Consider the following 23,902-nt stretch of genomic DNA (forward strand, 5'->3'; position numbering starts at 1 on the left):
TGCTACTTTTTTTTGTGGAATACTTGATGTGGCCCAGCCTGACCCAGACTCTACCTCCAGCGGCCCCCAGGTAAGTTGTTTGAGACCCCTGCTTTAGACGAAGGCCTCTGTCACACCAAATTTGTACCGGCTGCCAAATTTGTACCGGGTACGTAATCAGTTGTCCGTTGCCAGGCAACGAACAACAGATTACGTAAGGGGTTGTCCGTTGCCAGGCAGGTTTCCGAAAACATTCCCGCTCATGTTGCCAAAGACAAAATAACATAATACAGATAACGGATCGCTAGATAACACTTGTTTTTACTTTATATTTGTATTGTATGTAATTGTTTAATCGAATTTAGCTAGTAAACTGAGTGTATAAAGCAGGTTTCGAAAAACATTCGGGCTCATGTTGCCTAAGACGAAATAACATTAGACAGATAACGGATCGCTAGATAACACTTGTTTTTACTTTATATTTGTATTGTATGTAATTGTTTAATCGAATTTAGCTAGTAAACTGAGTGTATAAAGCAGGTTTCGAAAAACATTCGGGCTCATGTTGCCAAAGACGAAATAACATTATACAGATAACGGATCGCTAGATAACACTTGTTTTTACTATATATTTGTATTGCATTTAATTGTTTAATCAAATTTGTAAAATAAGTGTTATCTGTCTTGTCGCGCTCAATGAACGAGTTTGCGAATGTTCTTGAACCTTCCTACGTCATTAGATGCGATCGTCTGTTGCCAGGCAGGTTTGGAATGGATTACGTAAGGATGACGTACCCGGTACAAATTTGGCACCCGGTACAAATTTGGTGTGACACCTCCACTGGACGACTGATAATAATGAACCTGACAGAGAAGTTAGAGAGCCCTTATGAAAGTCTGAGGGACACTGCAGATCTGAGAGGAAGGATGAGAACTCATAACGTAAAAATGGTACAATTGATGACAAGGGAAGCTTTCTGCAATCTTTATGTACAATGTACAGAAAAACATTACAGCGAAAGGCCGTGTGTGGGCATCATGTGGACGGTCATGTGACCGTGATAAAACGGATGATGGAGGATGGACGATGATGACGTCGAGGACAGTTTTTTGGGGGTTAATCTGGGTTCATGATGACCAGGGTTGAGTTTATGATGGGGTGGAGATGTTTGAAAACCGCAAAAAAAAGACTGTATCGAACAACACAGGCGTGGGTGGCTGCGAAAATCCGTCTTTAAAACCTTCTTTAGGGGGGGGGGGATCTCGACGCACACTGCCGCTCCCCGGCGTCAACAGAGTTTATTCAACCGGACGAAAAAAATGAGTGAGTGGAGTAGTTAAGAACTTCGCTCTTCTTCGTTCACAATCCATTCCTGACGCCCAGCGAGAGCGGCTCACCGATTTAAAAAACAAACGTCTTTAGGACCACCGGAACACCGGCGTTCCGGATCAGCCTCCTCCTCCAGGGGCGAGGGGAAGGGGTCGTCCTGAGGTCAGAGGTCGGAGGTCGTAGGGTCCCCTCCGTTAATGGCACTAGGATCCGAGGCAGCGGGGTGGGGGTCGGGCTCCGGGGTCAGAACTGGGTCATCTTCTTGTGCGTGTCGGCCTTGCGGTGCTGCGTCTGCACCGACTGCTCCTGGGCCTTCAGGCAGACCAGCTGGCTGCGGGCCGCGCCCAGCTGCTCCTCCAGACGCTTCACCACACACACGTCCCTGGAACCACACGCTACGGTCAGCTACGGTACGGTGCGCAGATGGGACGCTAGGCTAGGCTACGGTACGGTACACTGAGGGACGCTAGGCTAGGCTAGGCTACTGTCAGCTACGGTACGGTGCACAGAGGGACGCTAGGCTAGGCTAGGCTACGGTCAGCTACGGTACGGTGCGCTGAGGGACGCTACGCTAGGCTAGGCAACGGTCAGCTACTGTACGGTGGACTGAGGGACGCTACGCTAGGCTACGGTCAGCTACTGTACGGTGGACTGAGGGACGCTAGGCTAGGCTACGGTCAGCTACGGTACGGTGGACTGAGGGACGCTACGCTAGGCTAGGCAACGGTCAGCTACTGTACGGTGGACTGAGGGACGCTACGCTAGGCTAGGCTACGGTCAGCTACTGTACGGTGGACTGAGGGACGCTAGGCTAGGCTACGGTCAGCTACGGTACGGTGGACTGAGGGACGCTACGCTAGGCTAGGCTACGGTCATCTACGGTACGGTGCACTTAGGGACGCTAGGCTAGGGTACGCTAGGCTATGGTCAGCTACGGTACGGGGCACTGAGGGACGCTAGGCTAGGCTACGCTATGGTCAGCTACGGTACGGTGTACTGAGGGACGCTAGGCTACGCTACGGTCAGCTACGGTACGGTACACTGAGGTACAGTACGCTATGCTACGGTTAACTACTGTACAGTACACTGAGTTACGCTAGGCTAGGGTATGCTATCTACGGCATGGTCCAGTACGCTATGCTACGGTTAACTTCTGTACACTGCAGTACAATACGCTATGCTTCGGTACACTAGGCCCGGGTACGCTATGCTACGGTACACTTATGTACGCAAGGCTAGGTCACGTTACCTTCCGGCGCGCTTGCGCAGCGCCTCCGTGATGCGCTGGATCTCGCGCTCCGTCTGGGAGACGCGCTCGGCGGCCTGGAACAGCCGCACGTTGAGGCTCCGCTTAGCGCCCTCGCCGCCGCGGTATGCCTCGGCGCCGGGGGAGGGCGTGGCCGACGCCCCCTCCGCGCCCCCGTCCCCCAGCTTGCGGTTGAGGAAGTCGAAGACGTTGCGGCGGCCTCCGGGGGCCCGGGGTCGCGGCGCCCTCTTCCTCTTGGGGCCGGGCTGGGGGCCGTCCCCCGGGCGGGGGCCCCGGCGCGCGGCCCGGGGCTGGCTGAGCTCGGCGCTCTGGTCCAGCGACGCCCCCTTGGGGAGGACCACCGCCATGACGGGCTCCACGCGGCCCTCCTGCTGCTTCCCCAGGCCTGGAACACACACTCCCCTTAATACTCAGGCCTGGGAACCACTCCCCTTACTACTTAGGCCTAGAACACACTCCCCTTAATACTCAGGCCTAGAACACACTCCCCTTAATACTCAGGCCTGGAACACACACTCCCCTTAATACTTAGGCCTGGAACACACTCAGTACTCAGGCCTGGAACACACACTCCCCTTAGTACTCAGGCCTGGAACACACTCAGTACTCAGGCCTGGAACACACACTCCCCTTAATACTCAGGCCTGGAACACACTTAGTACTCAGGCCTGGAACACAAACTCCCCTTAGTACTCAGGCCTAGAACACACTCAGTACTCAGGCCTGGAACACAAACTCCCCTTAATACTTGGGCCTGGAACACACTCAGTACTCAGGCCTGGAACACACTCCCCTTAGTACTCAGGCCTGGAACACACTCCCCTTAGTACTCAGGCCTGGAACCCACTCCCCTTAATACTTAGGCCTGGAACCCACTCCCCTTAGTACTTAGGCCTGGAACCCACTCCCCTTAGTACTCGGGCCTGGAACACGCTCCCCTTAGCACTCGGGCCTGGAGCAGCCTACCTTTCCCGTACTCGTAGCCCATCTTCAGCATGAGCCGGGAGCCGATGCCTCTGGTGTGGGCCTCCCAGCCCCCGAAGTCAACGGAGGAGGTGGTGGTCGAGTCCCCGGCGTGGGCCTGGACCACTGCAAGACCACACCAATATCATTATCAGAACACACCTTATTTGAAGAGCACCTTTAAACACAACGTTCACTACAGTGTGTTATTGTTATTTTAGCATTATGATCTTTTGGGCTCCAGTCCCCAGGGGGGATTGGAACACGACGGAGGGAGGGCGATGTTAACGGGTGATGAGGGATCAGTAACCCCCCCCCGTTGCATTATCGTACTTTTGTGTTTTATATCTCTACCCCTTCGATTAATTAGGTTTTCTATCATCTTGAGCAGATCAATTTGAACAGACAACCCCCCCCCCCCCCCACCAAGATAATAGCGCCGCGAAAATCAATAACTACCAAATAAGATATTCTATTATATTTAATAGAGATTGATATCATGATTAATACAGTAAGATATTAGTTATCAGTGCAGATCAAATGGAGTTAAGGAGGACACGCTCCTGGGGGGGGGGGCTCAGCTGGGCTCCCCCAGACGCGGATACCAGCCAGGGCTTGTTTTAATGAGGTACACACTGCTCCACCATGGGGGTGGTGTTGTGGTGTATGCTGAGAGATGCCTTTACCCCATACTGCCTTTTACTTTTTATTGTTGTTCAGTCGTGTCCCAGCGGTGCACATTTCATATCGTTCATCATCCTTATTCAACATTCTGCCAACAATGAATTGCTATACAGGATGATATGATTCAGAACTTTCTTGAAATCGATTATTTCCCCAAAAAAAAGAAGCACACTCATTCATTGTAATCTAGAAGCGAGTATGCATAAATGTACATGCCCTTTTACATTTGTCCATTTTATGATTATTACTTTTATGCTGCAAGTTTTGCTCAGGAACAATACTACACAAGGTGTATTCCTTTTTTGCTAGTTGCAGCACAATGAAATGGTTAATTCTAAATAATATTTTGCTATTTTTGTCATCTACACGCATTATTGAATCGATATCGAAGCAATTGGATCAATATCTATTCGAAATCGAATCGAATGAAGACCTAAAGAATCAAATTGAATTACCTGACAATACCCAGCCCTAGCAGACAGACAACTTAACAGAGCGAGAGAGGGACAAAGAACGAGACAGACCTTTGGCGAAGATGCTGTCTTCGTCATCGTCTTGGTCCGACGAGTCGGACGAGGAAAGGTCGTCTTCTCTCATTGGTGGGATGACGCCGTCGCCCTCGACGACCGCATCCTTCAGTAACAGGGAATCAAACTTCACAGTGTAGAAGCCGTTGTCAATTTCTACACAGGAGGAAGGAAGGGAGAGGGAACGCAGATTAACACTGACCTTAAGTAACCTTTACTCACCTAAGGGAGAGGGAACGCAGCTCAACACTTAAGTTACCAATACTGACCTTAAATAACCAATACTCATTTAGGGAGAGAGAAGAGAGAGGGACCTAAAGCAACCTTATGGTTCATGAATGGGCTCTTTGATTTTGTAGCACAATACATCACACAAATGACAATAAATAATAAACAATAGAATATGCGGGAAGGTTTGACAATTTAGTGGTTAACAAGATATTAATGTTTCAGGTGCCGACCACTATAAAATCAAATCAACCTTGTAAAATGTATACATACAATTTAATTGGTATGTACAAACACACACACACACACACACACACACACACACACACACACACACACACACACACACACACACACACACACACACACACACACACACACACACACACACACACACACAGAGGGCGTGGCTGACCCAGGATGCGGGCGGGGTACCAGATGCCGTCCTCGTGGCGCGCCCGGCAGGAGGACCCCTCCAGCAGGTGGCTGAGGTCCAGCTCCAGGAAGGGCCTGAGCTCCGACACGTACACCACCTCCCCGTGGGAGAACCTGAGGGGAGAGCCCCATGACGCCGGAGCACACCCAGAGGGAGAACCAGTCAGCCCAGGAGGGAACACTGGGATCAGAGTCCGGCGGTTCAGGTTGTCCGACTCTGAGACAAAAGGTTTGGGGTTCTAATCCCGAAAGGCCTCGACTCCTACCTGCATTGTATCTGTTTAGCCGTGTTTAAAAGTGTTTGCTATTCATCATTATATGTCGCTTTGGCTTGTAATCTGGCAATTCTAGGTTCTATGAACATCCTTACTGTGCCGACAGCGATATATTGCTGCCTCCTTCTTCCGACAAATGGACTTATTGTAAGTCACTTTGGATGCAAGCATCTGAAAAAATGCCTTAAATGTAAATGTTATGTAAATGTAAATGAAATGTAATTGTAAATGTAATGTTAATCTGATGGCATATCAACCTCTCCGAACCGGAGAGGTCATATAACTCGCGTCCCCCTGTTGGCAGACGTCTGGCTGAGCACGCCTACCTGCAGTTGGTCTCGAAGCGACACTTGTCCTCCAGGAAGAAGGGGCAGGGCTTCAGGGACTTGTGGGTGGGGTAGACGTAGAGCACCCTGACCTGCGCCTCGTCCCCGTCCGGCGCCTCGCGCCCCACCACCATGGCGTTGTGGTACTCCAGAGTCCCCCAGGTGGTCCGGTACGGCGCCTGCACCTTGGTGCCGCTGAGCGTGTCTTCGGCACCATCCTCCTCATCACCACCACCGTCATCATCATGACCGTTCTCCTCCTCCTCTTCCTCCTTGCTGTTCACCCTCCCGCCGGCGCTGCTCCCGGAAGGGCCCTCCAGCTCAGAGTAGAAAGCAGCAAACTCGTGGTCGAAGCCTCCGTTGGCCTCGTGGTCCCCGCCGGGCTTCGCGACCCCTCCACCGGTGGTCTCCTCCAGGCTGGCTAGCAGCTGGCTCTTCTTCACCGAGATCAGGCTGGCCTCGGTCAGCTCTATCAGCTGGGCCAGGTCCTCTCTGAGCTGCAGCAGGTCCGCCTGGTGGCTGGGGTCCAGGCCTGCCGATAAGGCCGTGTCCACCTGCTGGAGCTGGACCCGGTAGGCGGTGATGCCCGCCTCCAACGACTCCTCGTCCATGATTTGTGTTTCCGCTGAGACTGCAGTGGCTATCGCTCGTCCACGTCAGGTACCTGAGACACCGACACAGAGGGTCACAAGAGGGACGATGTCTGTACTGTCATTTTTTAGTGCATGATGAGCCCTATACGTTTGGAAATGTATTTGACAGTGCTCAGCTTAGTTGATCTATTCAGCCTCAGTGACTATTATTATCTTAGACCTTCACTAGCTAGCCAATAGAGCTAGTGAATACAAGGCTGTATTCAGAAGCGTTGCTAGGCCAACCTTAGCTTCGCTCTCATTTCACCACCACACACAATTGACCTCCATTCACAGCAGACGTCATTACAAACCTGTGTTATAAATATGACATGTAGTGCAACGTTTAATTCATGGCGTTTGTATAACAGCGACATCTACGGTCCTCGGGTCCTCAGCTAGCAGCTAGCCTCCCTCCCAGGGTGTGTGTCCAGAGGTGTGTTCAGCTCATCGACCACATCGACTCGACCTCCCGGGGCTTTGGAGCTGACGCGGGGGGACCAAAGCGACATCGTTCACACCCGATCACAGGGGCTCGTCTGTGTTTACAGACACGATTCGTGGTCGTTCGAGGAGCTACCGGTGCTGCCAGGAGTAGAAAGCTATCAAAACACGAGTTTCCGTAGTGACAACACGATTTCCGTTTAGTAAAGCTGTATTTTCAAAGTAAAAGTCCAGAGGCTTGTTGAAATAGGATTGCATTTGCTGTTTAAAGGAGATACGTCTGAATAAAGTGAGTCAGTTAATATCATTTATACAGAAACTGAAACATATAGTCCAAACTATCTCATTTATCGATAAATAAGATGAGGTAAATTATCATTGTGAACATTTACTTAAGATAAATCGAAATGACCGGAAACCACGTTGTGTTGTGCGGTCGGGACGAGTCGCGTGTTTAGTACGTCAGCCACAACATCCTCAACGTGTGGATGCTGAGTTTATTTTCCCTAAAATGTCCAATGTTATGGTCCACATCATGCATGTGTGCATTTCTCAATTACTTCATCGCTGAATAACTTCAAGGTTAAGGTAGGCTCTTGTTGATTAAATGGTAGTTTATATCAAGACTGTAGAACTATACAGAGTGTAGAACTATGCATGATGTTAAGTTGTCTAATTGAAATGATTGATACCATTGAGTTTCGCTTTTTATATCCATCGATAACAATAGGATCCATAGTATAATCGTAATCATTACGTTGTGTTTGTGGGTTATTCACATGTTCTTCTATTATGAAGGGTTAAGAGTGCGTGTTTCTCCACCTGTGTAGCTACTGCGGCAGAAACAACCTCCTCACGGGGAAAATTAAGGACTCTTGAATGTTTGAGGGTTGAATTTGGTGCATTCCGCAAAATCGCCGGCTCCTCAACGTAATTGAACGTCACCCGGTTTTATTTAACGACAGTACTATAATAGTATAGTATAATCTCTCTCCCTCCTCCTCTCTCTCTCTCTCCCCTCTCCCTCCCTCCCTCCCTCCCTCCTTTCCAGCGAGCAACCATCCGCCCCCACCATGACCCAGATCGACAACCCTAAGATCGCCTTCGCCTACCTGAGGCCGGCGTGCGTCCTGCTGACGCGGGAGCCCACCGTGGCCAACGTGGAGACGCTGGGGGGGCAGCTGAGGGAGCTGGACGACGCCACGCTGCAGCAGCTGCAGGAGTACGTCCTGTTCCCGCTGCGCTTCGTCCTGCGGCTGCCGGCGGCCGCGCCGCACCGCGAGCGCCTGACGCAGTCCGTGGTGGAGGCCATGAGCCACGTCTTGGAGACCACCTGCGTGCGCAGCTGGGACACGCTGCGCGAGCTGCTGTCGGAGCTGTGCCTCTGCCTCGCCTCGCCCCGCGACCCGGGCCGGCCGGCGCCCGGCGTGTCGGAGGAGCTGAAGGGGGCGGTGCTGCGCTGCCTGAGCGCCCTGCTCCACGCCGCCTACGGGGACGTGCTGCCGCGGCTGTACGAGCCCGCCACGCTGCCCGGGCTGGGGGCCGCCGTGTCCCTGCTGCTGGCCCTCGGGGAGGGGGAGCAGAGCCGGGAGGTGCAGCTTGGGGCCCTGGGCGTGCTGCTGACCCTTGGGGGCCAGTGCGACTGCGGCCGGGGGGGGGGGGGGGAGCACCCGGCGCTGGGCGAGGAGGAGCGGCGGGCGGCGGGGAGCGCCATGGCGTCCTTCCTGCCCGGCATCACCGTGGCGCTGACCCGGCTGGTGGCCGGAGACCCCCGGCACGGACACGCCGTCACCGTCCGGGCCATCAAGGTCAGTAAACCCCCCCCCCCCCAAATGTCCTCTGTTGTTGTCGTTGTCATGACTACGCGCAGCCACGTACACAGGCTACCACCCCGGCTCACATGTATCCAACCCACCTCAAGGGCACACCACCCCCAACACCCCCCCAAACCATCACCCCCACCACCTCAGCCATCACCTCAACCACCCCCACCACCACCACCCCTCCAAACCACCATCCCCACCACCAGCCACCCCCACCACCTCAGCCATCACCACCTCAACCACCACCCCCACCACCACCCCCACCACTACCACCACCACTACCACCACCACTACCACCCCCACCACCACCCCCACCACTACCACCCCCACTACCACCCCCACCACCACCACCACCACCACCACCACCACCACCACCCCCACCACTACCACCACCACCACCACCACCCCACCCACCCCCACCCCCACCACCACCACCACCCCCACCACCACCACCACCACCACCCCCCCCACCCCCACCCCCACCACCCCCACCACCACCCCCCCCACCACCCCCCCCACCCCCACCCCCACCAACACCACCACCACCACCACCCCCACCACCCCAAACCAACAACCCACCACGTCCACCACATGACAACATACAGTATCATAAGAAGTTGAATAGTTCAAAGTATTGCTAATATTAAAACATGTATTTATCATACATATAAATATACATATTTTATTTTAAGTTTCCATGAATAGAAAAACACTTGTGTGTCTGTGTGTTGACCCTCCCCTCCACCTGTGGACCTCCAGGTGTGGTACCGGACCGTTGCCCTGGTGATGGGCGACGCCCAGCTCCGGGGCGCGGCCCCTGGGGGGGAGGCGGCCGACCCGGGGGGCCCAGGGGCCCCGGGCCGGGCGGGGGAGCTGGTGGTGGTGCGGTCCCCGGACTGGGTGCAGGGCGCGGCCGGGCGGCTGGCCCTGCTGCTGAAGAGGCTGATCTCCTGCACCGCCGCCCACCGCCACTGGAGGGTGCGGCTGGAGCTGGTGGCGCTGGCCGACCACCTGCTGGAGCACTGCGGCCGCTCCCTGGGGGGCGAGTGCATGGGGCCCCTGCTGGAGGCCCTGGTGGGGGCCGTGAACGACGAGGAGCCCCGCGTACGAGAGAGGTGAACACCATAAGCCACTATGACTATCACTATTCACGTTATCTACTACTACCTTTACTATTACTATCACTACCTACCTTTACTATTACTATGACTATCACCATCCACGTTATCTAGTGCTACTACCTTTGCTATTACTATCACTATCAAAGTGTACTGTTAATATTACTATTACTATCTACCTTTACTATGACTATCACCATCCACGTTATCTATTACTATTCACGTTTACTATTACTAATCACCTTTACTATGACTATCACTATCCACGTTTACTATTACTATTCACGTTTACTATTACTAATCACCTTTACTATGACTATCACTATCAACGTTTACTATTACTATTCACGTTTACTATTACTAATCGTCTTTACTATGACTATAACTATCCACGTTTACTATTACTATTCACGTTTACTATTACTAATCACCTTTACTATGACTATCACTATCAACGTTTACTATTACTATTCACGTTTACTATTACTAATCGTCTTTACTATGACTATAACTATCCACGTTTACTGTTACTATTCACGTTTACTATTACTCTCCACGTTTACCATTATTATGAGTATTACTAATATCCACGTTTACTATGACTATTAATGTTTACTATTACTGTGACTATTACTATCCATGTTTACTATGACAATTACTTTGACTATTACTATCCATGTTTACTATCACTATTACTAATACTCTCCACGTTTACTATTACTATGACTTACTATCCATGTTTACTACTGCTATGACTATTACTTTCCACGTTTACTATCTCTATCAATGTTTACTATCACTATGACTATTACTATCCACTTTACATAACTATGACTATTCCTATCAATGTTTACTATTACTATGACTATAATACTATCCACTGTTACTATGACCATCCACGTTTACTACTGCTATGACTATTACAATTACTTATTCCGAATACTTTAAGAGTTCAAATGATCAGAATTACTATTTATTATGATAATGACTATCATCTACTATTACTATTTACTATTACTAATCCCTCTTTACTATTGCCCTGAATCATTTAATAATGATAATAATAATAATTAATAATGAATAAACGATGAACTATCACCTATTTACAAACTGAGAGCTTGTTTAAGCTCTAGTGTCGAGTTAAGATGCTCTATGAGAGGTGCTCCCTCCGATGTGACCTTGGCTGAACGTGACTCCTCCCCCCCCCCCCCCCCCCCCCCCCCCCCCCCCCCCCCCTCGCAGGTGTGAGGAGGCCCTGAGGGCGGCGTCGGAGCGCGGGCGCGACGGTTGCCACGGCGACGCGGCCGGCGGCCCCCCCCCCGGCCCCGGCCCCAGCCCCGGCCAGACGTTCGTGGAGGTGCTGTCGGAGAACCTCCACGGCCTCGCCACCTCTCTGCCCCGCCTCCTCAGGGCGGCCGACGACCACAGGAAGCTGCTGGCGCTCAACGTGTTCCTGGGGTACCTCAAGCTGCTGGGGCCCCTGGTCGGCCGGGCCCTCAACTCCGCCGCCCACCTCCAGCGCATCTCCATGGCCCTGATGCAGGTGTGTCACCGTGGCAACCGTCACCGCCTCCTCCTCCTCCTGCTGCTCCTCATTCTCCGAGGGCGGGAGATGGGCGTTGAAGTTCACGTCAAATGACCCTCACTTTTTATCTTGTGTGTGTATATACATACATATTTATGACAAATTATGGCAATTATCTGTACATTTTTGAGTAACAATATGATAAATAATGCCTACGTATAAAGGTGACATATTACATAAATGTTGCTCATCTATCCGTTGCACATCTAGGTGGACACGCCCACTTGTGATGTCAGAAGAGGCAGATTTTAAAACCAGCTTGTAACGGCTAATCACACTCACACCGGGTGGTATAATATGCCACCTTTAATAAAACGAATAGTAGATTGTTAAGTCAGTGAAAGTTATGATATAATCCTGATAAACCAGGGTTGTAAGTCTTGCTTAAACAGCGCTTCCTGTTTCCTGTTTCCTGTGCAGGTCCTAGAGCTGGACGTAAGGGACGTTCGCATCGTGGAGGAGAGGAGTTCCGCCGCCGTCATGGAAACGACCTCGGGAGCAGCCTCGGAAGACCCCCTCGCGGGCCACGCCCAGAGGAAGCACTTCCTGTACTTCAGGGACGAGAAGATCTTCTCCGTGCTCATGGAGATCTGTCGCACTCTAGGTCAGAGCTGACCCCCCGTCACACAACCACATCGCCTATAGTCAGAGGCAAGGCCTACGTATGGCCTCATTCACGTTCCATCCCACTGGATCGCTGCTGTTACGACCCTAAAAGGGGCCCCCACACAGCCCAAAGGGGCCCCCACACAGCCCAAAGGGGCCAACGGTTGGGCCAGTGTGTAGCAGCCCTAAGGTGACAGACGTGGTAGGGGGGTAACACAGCAGAAAGGGATCGAAATGACGCTTCATAACCAGGCACCGTTCAAGGAAACAAGGGTTTATTTCATCCCAACTGTATGAAGAACAGTAACGAAATAGCTTCAGGCTGGCCAAGGCCAAGACAACAACCAGAAACATCCCCCTGACTTCCAAACAAAAACCTTTTTGGAATCTCTGAACAGCGGAGAAGGCCGACTAGAAACCAACCCCTTGCCACGAATACGCCCACTCTACCGCCACCCAGTGGCTGAAAGACCACACTGCAGCCAAAAACCAAAACCAACATTAATTCTGAATTATTCGCCCTTTTCTCGATCATGCTCCTCTTGTCTTTTTTCGCGCTCCAGATTTTTCCTGTGTGTGAATTAACCGTTCAAATTAATCCAATCAAACGCTGATTCTGATTGGTCTGTAGGTTACTACGGCAACACCTACCTGCTGGTGGACCACTTCCTGGACCTGTACCGGGAGTCGTCGGCCTACCGGAAGCAGGCGGCCATGGTGCTGAACGAGACCCTGAGGGGTGCCGCGGGCGTCGGCGTGGCGACGTGGGGTCAGGGGTCGGGCGGGGGCGGAGGAGGGTGGGGGCTCCACGCCCCGGCGGAGGGAGGAGGAGGAGGTGGGGACGGGGGGGAGGGGGAGAGCGTGAGGGCGGCGGTGGTGGCGGTCATAGAGGAGTACACCAGCGAGAGGAACTGGAACCTGGCCACGGCCCCCCAGCACCCAGAGGCCCCCCAGGACCGGGAGGTAAACATGTTGCTCCTCGTCACCCGCAAAGTTAAAAGTTTTTTGTAGAAAATAGCATTTTACATGCAGTGAAATTAAAAAGGGGTTATTATTCTGTCACTGTGCAAATTTCCGGAACCTGAATAAATAATAGATAATGGTAACTTGCTATTCGTTGGTCCTTTGCTGCCAAAATGCATGACACAAAACGTTATGAGATCTGACTCTCATCCCTCTTGGTCTCTCTCTCTCTGTCACTCTCGCTCTCGCTCTCTCTCGCCCTCTCGCCCTCTCGCTCCCTCTCTCTCTCTCTCTCTCTCTCGCCCTCGGTCTCTCGCCCTCTCCATTAATCTCTCTCTCTCGCCGTCTCTCTCTCTCTCGCCCTCTCTCTCGCCCCTCTCTCTCTCGCCCTCTCTCTCTCGCCCTCTCCATTAATCCCTCTCTCTCTCTCTCTTCCCCCCCCCCCTCCCAGCTGCTCAGTCCATCCAGGCTCTCGATATCTCCCGGTGGCATCTGCAGCTCCAGCCTCCTCCAGGTGGTCTCTTCCTCTTCCTCTTCCTCCTCCTCCTGCTCCTCCTCCTCCTCCGTCCACCAGCTCAACAGCAACATCTGGCAGCTGTGCATCCAGCTGGAGGGCGTGGCCTGCGGCGCCCACGCCCTGGGCCCCGCCTTCCGTCCCCTGCTGATGACGTCGCTGTACCCCGTGCTGGAGAAGGCGGGGGACGAGGCGCTGCTGGTCAGCCGCGCCGCGCTGGCGTGCGTCCACGGCGTCGCCGGGGCCTGCGGCTACGCGTCGCCGCGGCAACTCATCGCCGACAACTCGGACTACCTGCTCAACGACGTCTCCCTCAACCTGCGCCGGCTCCAGCACGGCCCGCAGGTAACCCGCTCCCTGATTGGCTAGCCCCAGCCGGACGCGCAACCAATCAGCCGCTTCCAAGAACTACTCTACGAGAGTCTCTCTCTCTCTCTTTCTCTTTCTCTTTCTCTCTCTCTCTCTCTCTCGTTCTCTCGTTCTCTCTCGGTCTGTCTGTCTGTCTGTCTCTCTCTCGTTCTCTCTCTCGTTCTCTCTCTCGTTCTCTCTCTCTCGTTCTCTCTCTCTCGTTCTCTCTCTCTCTCTCTCTCTCTCTCTCTCTCTCTCTCGTTCTCTCTCTCTCTCTCTCTCTCGGAGCCAGGGGCGGCACGCCTCACACGGTGCTCTGGTCCACAGGCCCCCCGGGTGCTGGCGGTGATCCTGGCCCACTCGGACTCCGGCCTGCTGCCCCTGGTGGGGGACATGGTGGGCGACGTGCTGCTGGCCCTGGACCTCTCGTACGACCACACGGCGGCGCTGTTCTGCGCCGTGCTGCACTCCCTCATGAAGGCTCTCGGTGAGGTTCCGCCCCCTGGGGGCCGCTGAGGGGTTCTGGGTTCGACTCCCGACGTCCACAGTCGGCGTCCATGACCTAGGACGTAGCCCCTCCCTGCTCATTAAGGACACGCATGGGAAATGATTATTATTGATCCAAGTGTTAGACGGACACTTTCATTTTACTAAAAGTAATATTACAAATAATTTCAAAATACAGATTTTTCCTAGTATTTGACAGTTGAGATAATGAGCTGATTTAAACACATACACCTCCATTTACAAAAGCAAAACTACAGTATTTTAAGTTTATTCCCCCCCCCCCCCTAAGCCACTCAACCGTGACTAACCCCCTCCCCCTGTAGTGAGGTGGTTCCCCCCCAGCAGGGACCACCTGGGCGTGCCAGCGTCCGGACGGGAGCAGGGGGGCTCGGGCCCTCGCCCGGAGGACATGACGGCTCTGGACGTCAGGCAGTTCCTCCTGGACCACAGCCGGCAGCGGGAGCTGGCCCAGGGCATTGGAGCAGAGGAGGAGGAGGAGGAGGAGGAAGAGGAGCAGCCAGGTAAAGATCTGTGTTCAGTCAACACGGTGATGACATGTAAGGAAGGGGACCTAGTCAACACAATGTTAACATGTTAGGAAGAGGAAGACCTAGTCAACGCAATGTTAACATGTCAGGAGGAGGACCTAGTCAACACAATGTTAACATGTTAGGAGGAGGACCTAGTCAACACAATGTTAACATGTTAGGAGGAGGAGGACCTAGTCAACACAATGTTACATGTTAGGAGGAGGAGGACCTAGTCAACACAATGTTACATGTTAGGAAGAGGACCTAGTCAACACCATGTTAACATGTTAGGAGGAGGAGGAGGACCTAGTCAACACAATGTTAACATGTCAGGAGGAGGAGGAGGAGGACCTAGTCAACACAATGTTAACATGTAAGGAGGGGGACCTAGTCACCACTTTGTGGCTGTTGTTTTGAAAAGTGGCCCAAGAAGAGGCAGAGGAAGAGGAGGGGCCGGATGTGAAGAAGGAGCTTCCTGCCCACATCGTCATCACGAAGGAAGTGATGCAACGGTGCACCCACCTGCTGTCAGACCCCAGCCTCCGCATCAGACTCAAGGTACCGTGCGTGCGTGTGTACGTGTGCGTGCGTGTGTGCGTGCGTGTGTGCGTGCGTGCGTGCGTGTGCGTGTGCGCGCGTGCGTGCGTGCGCCCACTGATGCGTCTCCGCCTCCAGGTGCTGGACATCCTGGAGCTGTGCGTGTGCGTTCTGCGCGAGGCGGAGGACGAGCTGTTACCCATGGTGCACCACTGCTGGCCAGCGCTCCTCCGCAGGCTGACCGACGACGACCCCCTCGCCGTCCTCCGGGGCTTCAAGGTGAGTCCTCTCCCCCAAGAACCCCCGGACCCCCGGAGCCTTCCAGGGGACCCCTACTCTGCCCCCCGGTAGTTTAGCAGAATTCGGTCCAAAGCACCAAGTCAAGTTATTTTTTGTCCAAGATCCTCTCGGTTATGTCTTATATTCTACATTACACTCCTAGGGTTGGGGTTAGCCATCCCTTCTGAGCGTTTGTTTGTTTTGAGGAGTTTTCCAGTTCAGGGGTTAAGGGTTAAGAGTTAAGGGTTGTTCCAATGAGCCCCTCGGAGTCTGACCCGTTTCCACCGGGTACACCGCCACAGCTACGTCGGCTGGTGACGGCGTCACACCCCAACAATCTCTGCAGACCTGGCTCCCCTCTGATCGGGCGGTGTGAGTGACCCCCTGGCCCCCCCCCCCCCCCCCCCCCCCCCCTGCTCCCCCCCCCGGGTGACGGCTTAGCTCAGGAGGTAGAGCAGTTGTCTTGTAACAGAAAGGTTTGCTAGTTCGATCCCCAGCGTGTCGATGTGTCCCTGAGCAAGACACTTAACCCTAACTGCTCCTGACGAGCTGGCTGTCGCCTTGCATGGTTCACTCTGCCGGCGGTGTGTCAATGTGTGTATCAACCGATGTAAGCCGCTTTGGATAAAAGCGTCTGCTAAATGCCCCAATTGTAATTGTAATTGCTCCCAGGTGCTGTGCACCCTGGGCGAGGCTTGCGGCGACTTCCTCCGGGGCAGGGTGTCCAAGGAGGTGCTGCCCCGGCTGGGTGCCTCGCTGGCCCGCCAGGCCCCGGTCAGCGCGCGCGCCGGGCCCGTCTACACCCACACGCTGGCCTACAAGCTGCAGCTGGCCGTCCTGCAGGGCCTGGGATCTCTCTGCCTGAGGCTGGACCTGGGTAGGACCCCGCGCCGACCTCTGACCTCTCTCCCGCACCACGCTGGCCTCTGACCTCTCACCTACACACAGCACGCTGACCTCTGACCTCTCAGCTGCACACAGCACGCTGACCTCTCCTGCAACACACTGACCTCTGACCTCTCTCCCGCACCACGCTGACCACTGACCTCTCACCTGCATCACGCTGACCTCTGACCTCTCAGCTGCACACAGCACGCTGACCTCTCCTGCAACACACTGACCTCTGACCTCTCTCCCGCACCACGCTGACCACTGACCTCTCACCTGCACCACGCTGACCTCTCACCTGCACACAGCACGCTGACCTCTGACCTCTCACCTGCACCACACTGACCTCTCACCTCTTACCTGCACCACGCTGATCTCTCACCTGCACCACACTGAGCTCACCTCTCGCCTGCACCACGCTGACATCTGACCTCTCGCCTGCACCACGCTGACCTCTGACCTCTCTCCTGCATCATATTAACATCTGACCTGCACACACCACGCTGACCTCTCACCTGCACCACGCTGACCTCTGACCTCTCACCTGCACCACACTGACCTCTCACCTCTTACCTGCACCATGCTGACCTCTCACCTGCACCACACTGACCACTGACCTCTGAACTCTCACCTGCACCACGCTGACCTCTGACCTCTCACCTGCACCACGCTGACCTCTGACCTCTCACCTGCGTCACGCTGACCTCTGACCTCTCTCCTGCACCATAGTGACATCTGACCTGCACACACCACGCTGACCTCTCACCTGCACTACGCTGACCTCAGACCTGCACCACGCTGACCTCTGAACTCTCACCTGCACCACGCTGACCTCTGACCTGCACACACCACGCTGACCTCTCACCTGCACCATGCTGACCTCTCACCTGCACCACACTGACCACTGACCTCTGAACTCTCACCTGCACCACGCTGACCTCTGACCTGCACACACAACGCTGACCTCTAAGCTTTCACCTGCACCAGCTGACCTCTGACCTCTCACCTGCACCAGCTGACACGTGTATTCAGACAGTATAGGCTGAGCTGGCTTTCTATTTTAGTTATTTGGTCATTTAGCGTGTGCCAGTGCTTTACAGCCGAAAGTGGAAGAGGACGTTGACGTCTTTCTGTCTCTGAGCCATGTGCACCCACTTTGCTGTGCCGTCGCTCATTGGTTGTTCCAGTTCTTTGCTCATCATTGGTCTCTAGAGAACAAGCGATCCCACCACAGCTCGTTCGAGTTTTTTTAACATCACCGTCACTCAGGGGAAACAAACGAAAAAACCTGATAACCTAATTCAATGGATTTGACATGATCTGGTAAGGCACTGTCACTATAGTGCATTTAGGACCAACAAACAAGCCATGAAGTCTAATAAATTGTACTTAGACCATTCAAGACAGGATTGTGTTGAGGCGACAGATCTAAAGATTGAACATATCTGGCATCCAATCGTTCTTAAATGCAAGGTGACAGGCGACCAACCACCAGTCTTATGGATCTTATACCGCTCTGACAGAGATCCTCTGTGGGCGAATTATCTGATTGGACAATGTTTGGACCTTGTCTGGAGGAAATCCAGGCACGGCTCACCAATGGCTAACACCATCCCTGCGGAGAAGCTTTGGGGCGTCATCTCTGAAGGTCCGTGGTCTGCAGATTCAGGGTCTGGGCCTGAACACCGTGGAACATCTCTGGAGAGACCTGAAGAGCTGTGCAAAGTAAACCCAAGAGGGCTTGAGGCTCCAGTTAAGGGTCTGAATACTGTAAATGTTATGTAAAGAAACGGTCTGATATACCAAACACGGGGGACAGTGACAATCCCACGCTAATGATTGTCCTTTGTGGACAACAGGCTGCTGGTGGGTTGCCAGGTTTTACTGCAACACCCCCATTTACCTTTGCTCTGAAGGCCAGCAGTCGAGTCATTAAGGAAGAATTTGCTAGCTAAAGCTATGATCTACCCGATCACGATAAACTGAATAGATCTGGGTTGGGTGCGGTTTCCTGTCAAGTTTTGCAGATGCATTGAACGTGCAATCTTGGGTCTAGTATGCTGTTCACTGAACTAGTACTCCCTGCCTTCACTTCCAGATCATCTGACCGTTTTTATGCATGTGTTTACTTCCATGGATAACTACAGAAAAATATCTGAGATCTGTATTAACACACAAAACGAAGCCTCTAGCATTATTTAAGTGTCAAGGTCTTGTTTGACGACCAGGGGTCGTACTAATTTTTCTGAAGGGTGATCTTTACATCATTGAGGGGACAAAGGCAGCCCTAGATAAAGAACTAGTGTGGTTTGCAGCCACTGAAAATCAGCCAAACCAACCACTCTTTACCTCCTAACCTCAGCGACTATCAGAGAGCAGCATCTATGTACAGCTCCTGCGGTGACCAGTGAAGTATTCATGACATCTCCTTTTAAGGAACATTAAGCAGCCTATCACAGATCTAATCGAATGGTGGAACCCAACAAGTATGAAACAAAGCAGCCAACGTCTGTTGGCATTAAGATGAAAAAATAGTCACAAAGAAATGTTTTCAATCATTTTATTAAATATTGTTCACAAATCCCCAAGCATCTTCACAGCTCTCATCTGTCCATTTAAATTGGTTCTGCTCCACGACCATCCCTAAGCAGTTCTGGTCCTCACCTCCATCAGGCTCCCCTCCACTCCAGGCGGGGTCATCCAGTGACAGGACGGTCCCATCAACCCCACATCCCTTCAGAGGCCTCATCCGTTGCTCCAAGCCAGAAGTAGAAGTGGTAGTTGTACCCGCTAATGAAGTCCATCTCCGCTTTACTGTCCACAACCACCAGATCTGCTCTGTTGGAAACAAAGAACTCCCTGCTCTTCTTCCAGGATCCCAACACGTTGTTCATCCGGTAACATTTAAAACCAAACTCATCCGAACCACCTGAACAGTCCTGTTCCCAAACTAGTGTTGCTACGTTCCGTGCAATTCTTCAGTATAAGGCGAGCGTGGGCCATGTCGGTCTCGTATTTCACTGCCAACCCCAGCAGTCCAGCCAGCAGGACCACAGACAGCAGGCCCAGAAGCACAGACACAGTCCTGATAGGACACCAAGGAGGGCTCACAGCGTCCGGCCGCTGACTTCTTCCTGTTCCCAGAGACTTGGAGGACTCCTCTGTCCCCACAGAGTCCTGGTGTGGATCTCTGAGGCTCTCCAGGCTAGCGTAGATGTCCACTATCCTCTCCTCTCTCTCTCCTTGTGTATACCTGGCCTTGGTCATCATGTTGGGCATGGCGTAAATCACCTCAGCCATGTTGTGGTCTTGACTGTATTCACAGAGTTGATCTTATCGTCCTACGCCTGTGAGCGGTTCGTCTTTCTGTGCGTTCTGTCTGACAGCAGGGCGAGGTCTTCACACCCACGATACCCAAGCAGGAAGTCTTCTCACCGGATGAGCCGTTGCGCTTACTGCAATATTGCATACCTCTGTGTTGCCAAGGCAATCGCAGGGGATGACAAACTACCACAATCATTTTGTCTGCTCCATTCCCGGCCAAAGCTTGTATATTTGATTTAGAATAATAAAGCTCCAGTCTTTTTTGAACCACAGAGCCCCCCAGCACCAAGACCCTGCAGGTAATTAGTTCAAATCACTAATCATGGGTTCAGCGCTTCATAAGTAACAAGGCTGCAAGTATTTATTTTGTAGGACTTAAATGTTAAAACAAGAACCAACTATATCAAAGAGCTCTTTAGTGACCAATGATAATGAGACGGTACAAGACCAATTACATTACATTAAGAGTGAAGTGAAAGTGAAAGTGAGGAATAAAATGGATTGATCTCACCGGTTGAGGAGAGGAACTGGGCCTAGCAGGCCTGACTCAATCTTGCGTTACTAAGGAGCCATAATTAAGGAGATTTCAATACATTGGGCACTACAGGATCTGTTCATCGATGTAATTCAGATTCTTTTGTTTCCACAGTTCCTCTTGGGGCTGGAGGTGAAGATCAAGCAAAATCATTTTTATTTTGACAAATGTATTGCATGTAGACTTTAATTTAATCAACAATATACAGCATGTTTTATGCTGAATTGACTTGGTACCATTTAGTGTCCCTACAGCACATATGATCTTGTAATGCCAACTTTCTCATTTTGACTGATTCCCGAAACTGATAGTCGACCAGAAAAATCCAATAGCTAATTTTAAATAGCTGAAATGATCAGATCTCATGGCCTGTAATCTGAGTCATTAGTTTAGTTCTGCAAACAGAGCTCAACTATTGTTGTTCCTAGGCTTGCTTGCTTTCTTTCTTTCTTTCTTTCTTTCTTTCTTTCTTTCTTTCTTTCTTTCTTTCTTTCTTTCTTTCTTTCTTTCTTTCTTTCTTTCTTTCTTTCTTTCTTTCTTTCTTTCTTTCTTTCTTTCTTTCTTTCTTTCTTTCTTTCTTTCTTTCTTTCTTTCTTTCTTATTCTCTACAAACTTGTGTTACCCTACTCCTTCCACAATTGGGTAAAACACCAAATTGAAAAGTAATTTGGGATCCACACTGTAAACCATAGGTCCTGTTAGGAGGTCATATTAACATTCATAGTATAATATCCAAATGTGACCAAATCCAGCATCTATTAAGTGAGTCTTACTTGGATTTTCTTTACATCACTGAAACCTGGCATAGTAATTCTCCAATGGCTGGATTACATGTACCGGGTTCCAATATCTTTAGATTAGACAGATCCGGGGGAAGGGGTGGGGGGGGGTAATGTTTTATGTAAAAGAACATCTTAAGTGTAATCAAATCAAATGGGCCTGTGTAAACAACATAGAACGCATAGGGCTCAATGCCATTCTTTCTGAATAAATGTCAGTGACACTGGTAGGGATTTATTGGCCACCATCAACGTCTAATGTGTTTTATGAGAATCTGCAGGATGTGCTTAAAGGGGACCTATTATGCTTTTTCGACTTTATGACCTATAAACGTTGTTATATTGATTGATAGTCATGTTTAACCATACACAAAAAACGATGTCGATTTTCGGGAAACGCTTCCTCTCATCTGGGCGCTTTCAGCCTCACTCGGTTTCGTCCTTCTCCGCCCCCTCGCCCCCCTCCTGCCAACCCAACTCCGTTGTGATTGGTTACCTTCCTTGAAGCGCGCGCGCGGGCAGATTGGACCAGGCATATGGGGGCGCGGCAGGAGTGCCTCTACGTAGATGATTTCCCGGAAATGTGAACAACTGAATCGCAAACGTTGTCCCGAGTGTTTAGCGCTCTGCACAGCATCCCCAGACTGTCGGCAGGGAATACGTCGAAATGCATGTACGTCATTATTTGACACTTTAGTATGGTTACACATGACTATCAATCATTATAACAACGTTTTGTGTTCTTGAGTGTACAGTGTGGCTAGACGGGATTCCCAAGAGCAAACTAAGCTCTGGTTCCTACTCCTACATTTAGAAGCCATACACACAAATATATTAATACACACGTCTTTATTGCTCTGTGTTTCAGGTGAGGCTGACCTGGATGCTGTCTTTGATGCCTACCTTCCCTACCTGAGCTGTAGACAACCGATTAGCCTTCAGGAGGCGTGTTTAAGGTAGCAGCGCTAGTCAACAGATTCACTCTACCCAGATTCATTCTTCACAGATTCTCCACACACACACACACACACACACACACACACACACACACACACACACACACACACACACACACACACACACACACACACACACACACACACACACACACACACACTCTTCATTAAATAGTGGATCTTATGGCCTGCATGTGATTCACTTCTTATTGCAAATCATCCAAAAATTGGGTCAAATAAATGTTGGCTTCAAGCTAAATGATCACGATGGGTGAAACATGAATCCATGAATCCTACGGAGATCCTGACACCAGGGGGTGTCTGGGCGTGCTGCTGACTCCTCCCCTTCCTCCTCCAGCGTGTTCCGTCACCTGATCCAGGTGGACCCGGACGCCTTCTGGCTGACGCTGAGCCAGCTGCACGCTGCCCTCCCCCACGCCCCGCCCCCTCCCCACCTCCAGCCCCTCCGACCGGGCGGGGCGGGGGCGGGGGCGGGCCCGTCCCGGGACCAGTACACACACAACCTGGACCAGCTGCTGAGGGACGCCTTCGAGGCCTCTGGCTCCCAGAGCCCCGGGTCTCTGGGATGATGGGCAGGTGGACGACCAATCAGATGAGGCCTGATGTGGACACATGCTGGGCTGTTCCGTCAGGTCGTCACGTGACCTACTGGTCAAACTGGTGCGGTGGAACTGCTGCTGTGGTTTTAAAGACACGCCAGTGACCTGCTGCTCTGAAGACACTTGCTCAAGGACACAACGTCATTTATCGCAATGAAGAGCAAAATATGAATTTTAAATGAGTATCTGACCTCACTTGTGATGAGATACCTGGATATCAATGATGTGTTACCATGTCTATACTCTGTGATATCCTAATTTACTGAGGAACTAGCTCAATAGATTAACTTGTTCCTCTGTTTGAGGAGAACAAACACGGGACATTAAAACATTCGATCTTAATGTTTTAGGATTTGTTGTTGATAAGCATACGCGGCAGTGTTACAATAAGCTAGATCTGAGTAAAGGAAGGGAAGACAGCGAGTAACGAGTGTCCTGGGTGCGCTTTATATAGTCACACTCGCTAGTCACCAGCTGGCGTGTGTGTGCATATGCAGCCTTGTGCGTCGTTGCGGTAAAGCTATATCCTGTTTCAACAAGGTAGTCGCTACACTATGTACTGATGCAACAGTAGTTCAAAAGTTCAACAGTTCAACATTCCAGGGGTCTCATTTATAAAACTGTGCGTGGGATCGTTACTAAAAATGTGCGTACTCCCAGAAGCTAAGTTTTGCGTGCGCCAAAAAATATTCCGATTAATAAAACCCTGTGTACGCACACCGTACGCAATATTTGCTTTATAAATCACAGAGTGCCTACAAGTGTGCGCAGCTGAATCAGCTTCACGTTCCGCCCTGTACACACCCCTTTTTAACCATAAATGGTCAATGCAAATAACCTCATGAATTCGATCTGCATATAAAACAGACTCAGATGCAAGTATTATGTCTTGTCGGAAAC

The 23,902-nt window shown here is 51.7% G+C and overlaps 2 protein-coding genes across 2 annotated transcripts; one reads left to right on the top strand and one right to left on the bottom strand.

The window, feature by feature from the left end:
• Positions 1-940: 940 nt before the first annotated feature.
• On the bottom strand, positions 941-7,286 carry zgpat (zinc finger, CCCH-type with G patch domain). Its single transcript, XM_030365751.1, has 7 exons — positions 6,961-7,286; positions 6,015-6,678; positions 5,394-5,527; positions 4,748-4,906; positions 3,543-3,665; positions 2,559-2,961; positions 941-1,691 (listed from the first exon to the last, which is right to left on the bottom strand). Exons 2-7 carry the CDS (start codon positions 6,623-6,625, stop codon positions 1,553-1,555), a joined length of 1,569 nt encoding a protein of 522 aa, XP_030221611.1. The 5' UTR covers positions 6,626-6,678; positions 6,961-7,286; the 3' UTR covers positions 941-1,552.
• A 252-nt stretch (positions 7,287-7,538) lies between these two features.
• tti1 (TELO2 interacting protein 1) lies at positions 7,539-23,344 on the top strand. Its single transcript, XM_030365937.1, has 14 exons — positions 7,539-7,678; positions 8,142-8,898; positions 9,673-10,028; positions 11,274-11,574; positions 12,037-12,220; positions 12,854-13,185; positions 13,637-14,044; positions 14,375-14,534; positions 14,878-15,075; positions 15,506-15,642; positions 15,760-15,900; positions 16,573-16,777; positions 22,295-22,382; positions 22,741-23,344. The coding sequence occupies exons 2-14, from the start codon at positions 8,164-8,166 to the stop codon at positions 22,970-22,972; spliced, it is 3,477 nt and encodes a 1,158-aa protein (XP_030221797.1). The 5' UTR covers positions 7,539-7,678; positions 8,142-8,163; the 3' UTR covers positions 22,973-23,344.
• Positions 23,345-23,902: the final 558 nt, after the last annotated feature.

This window comes from Gadus morhua, chromosome 1 (genome assembly GCF_902167405.1).
Source record: "Gadus morhua chromosome 1, gadMor3.0, whole genome shotgun sequence".
Classification (NCBI taxonomy): Eukaryota; Metazoa; Chordata; class Actinopteri; order Gadiformes; family Gadidae; genus Gadus; species Gadus morhua.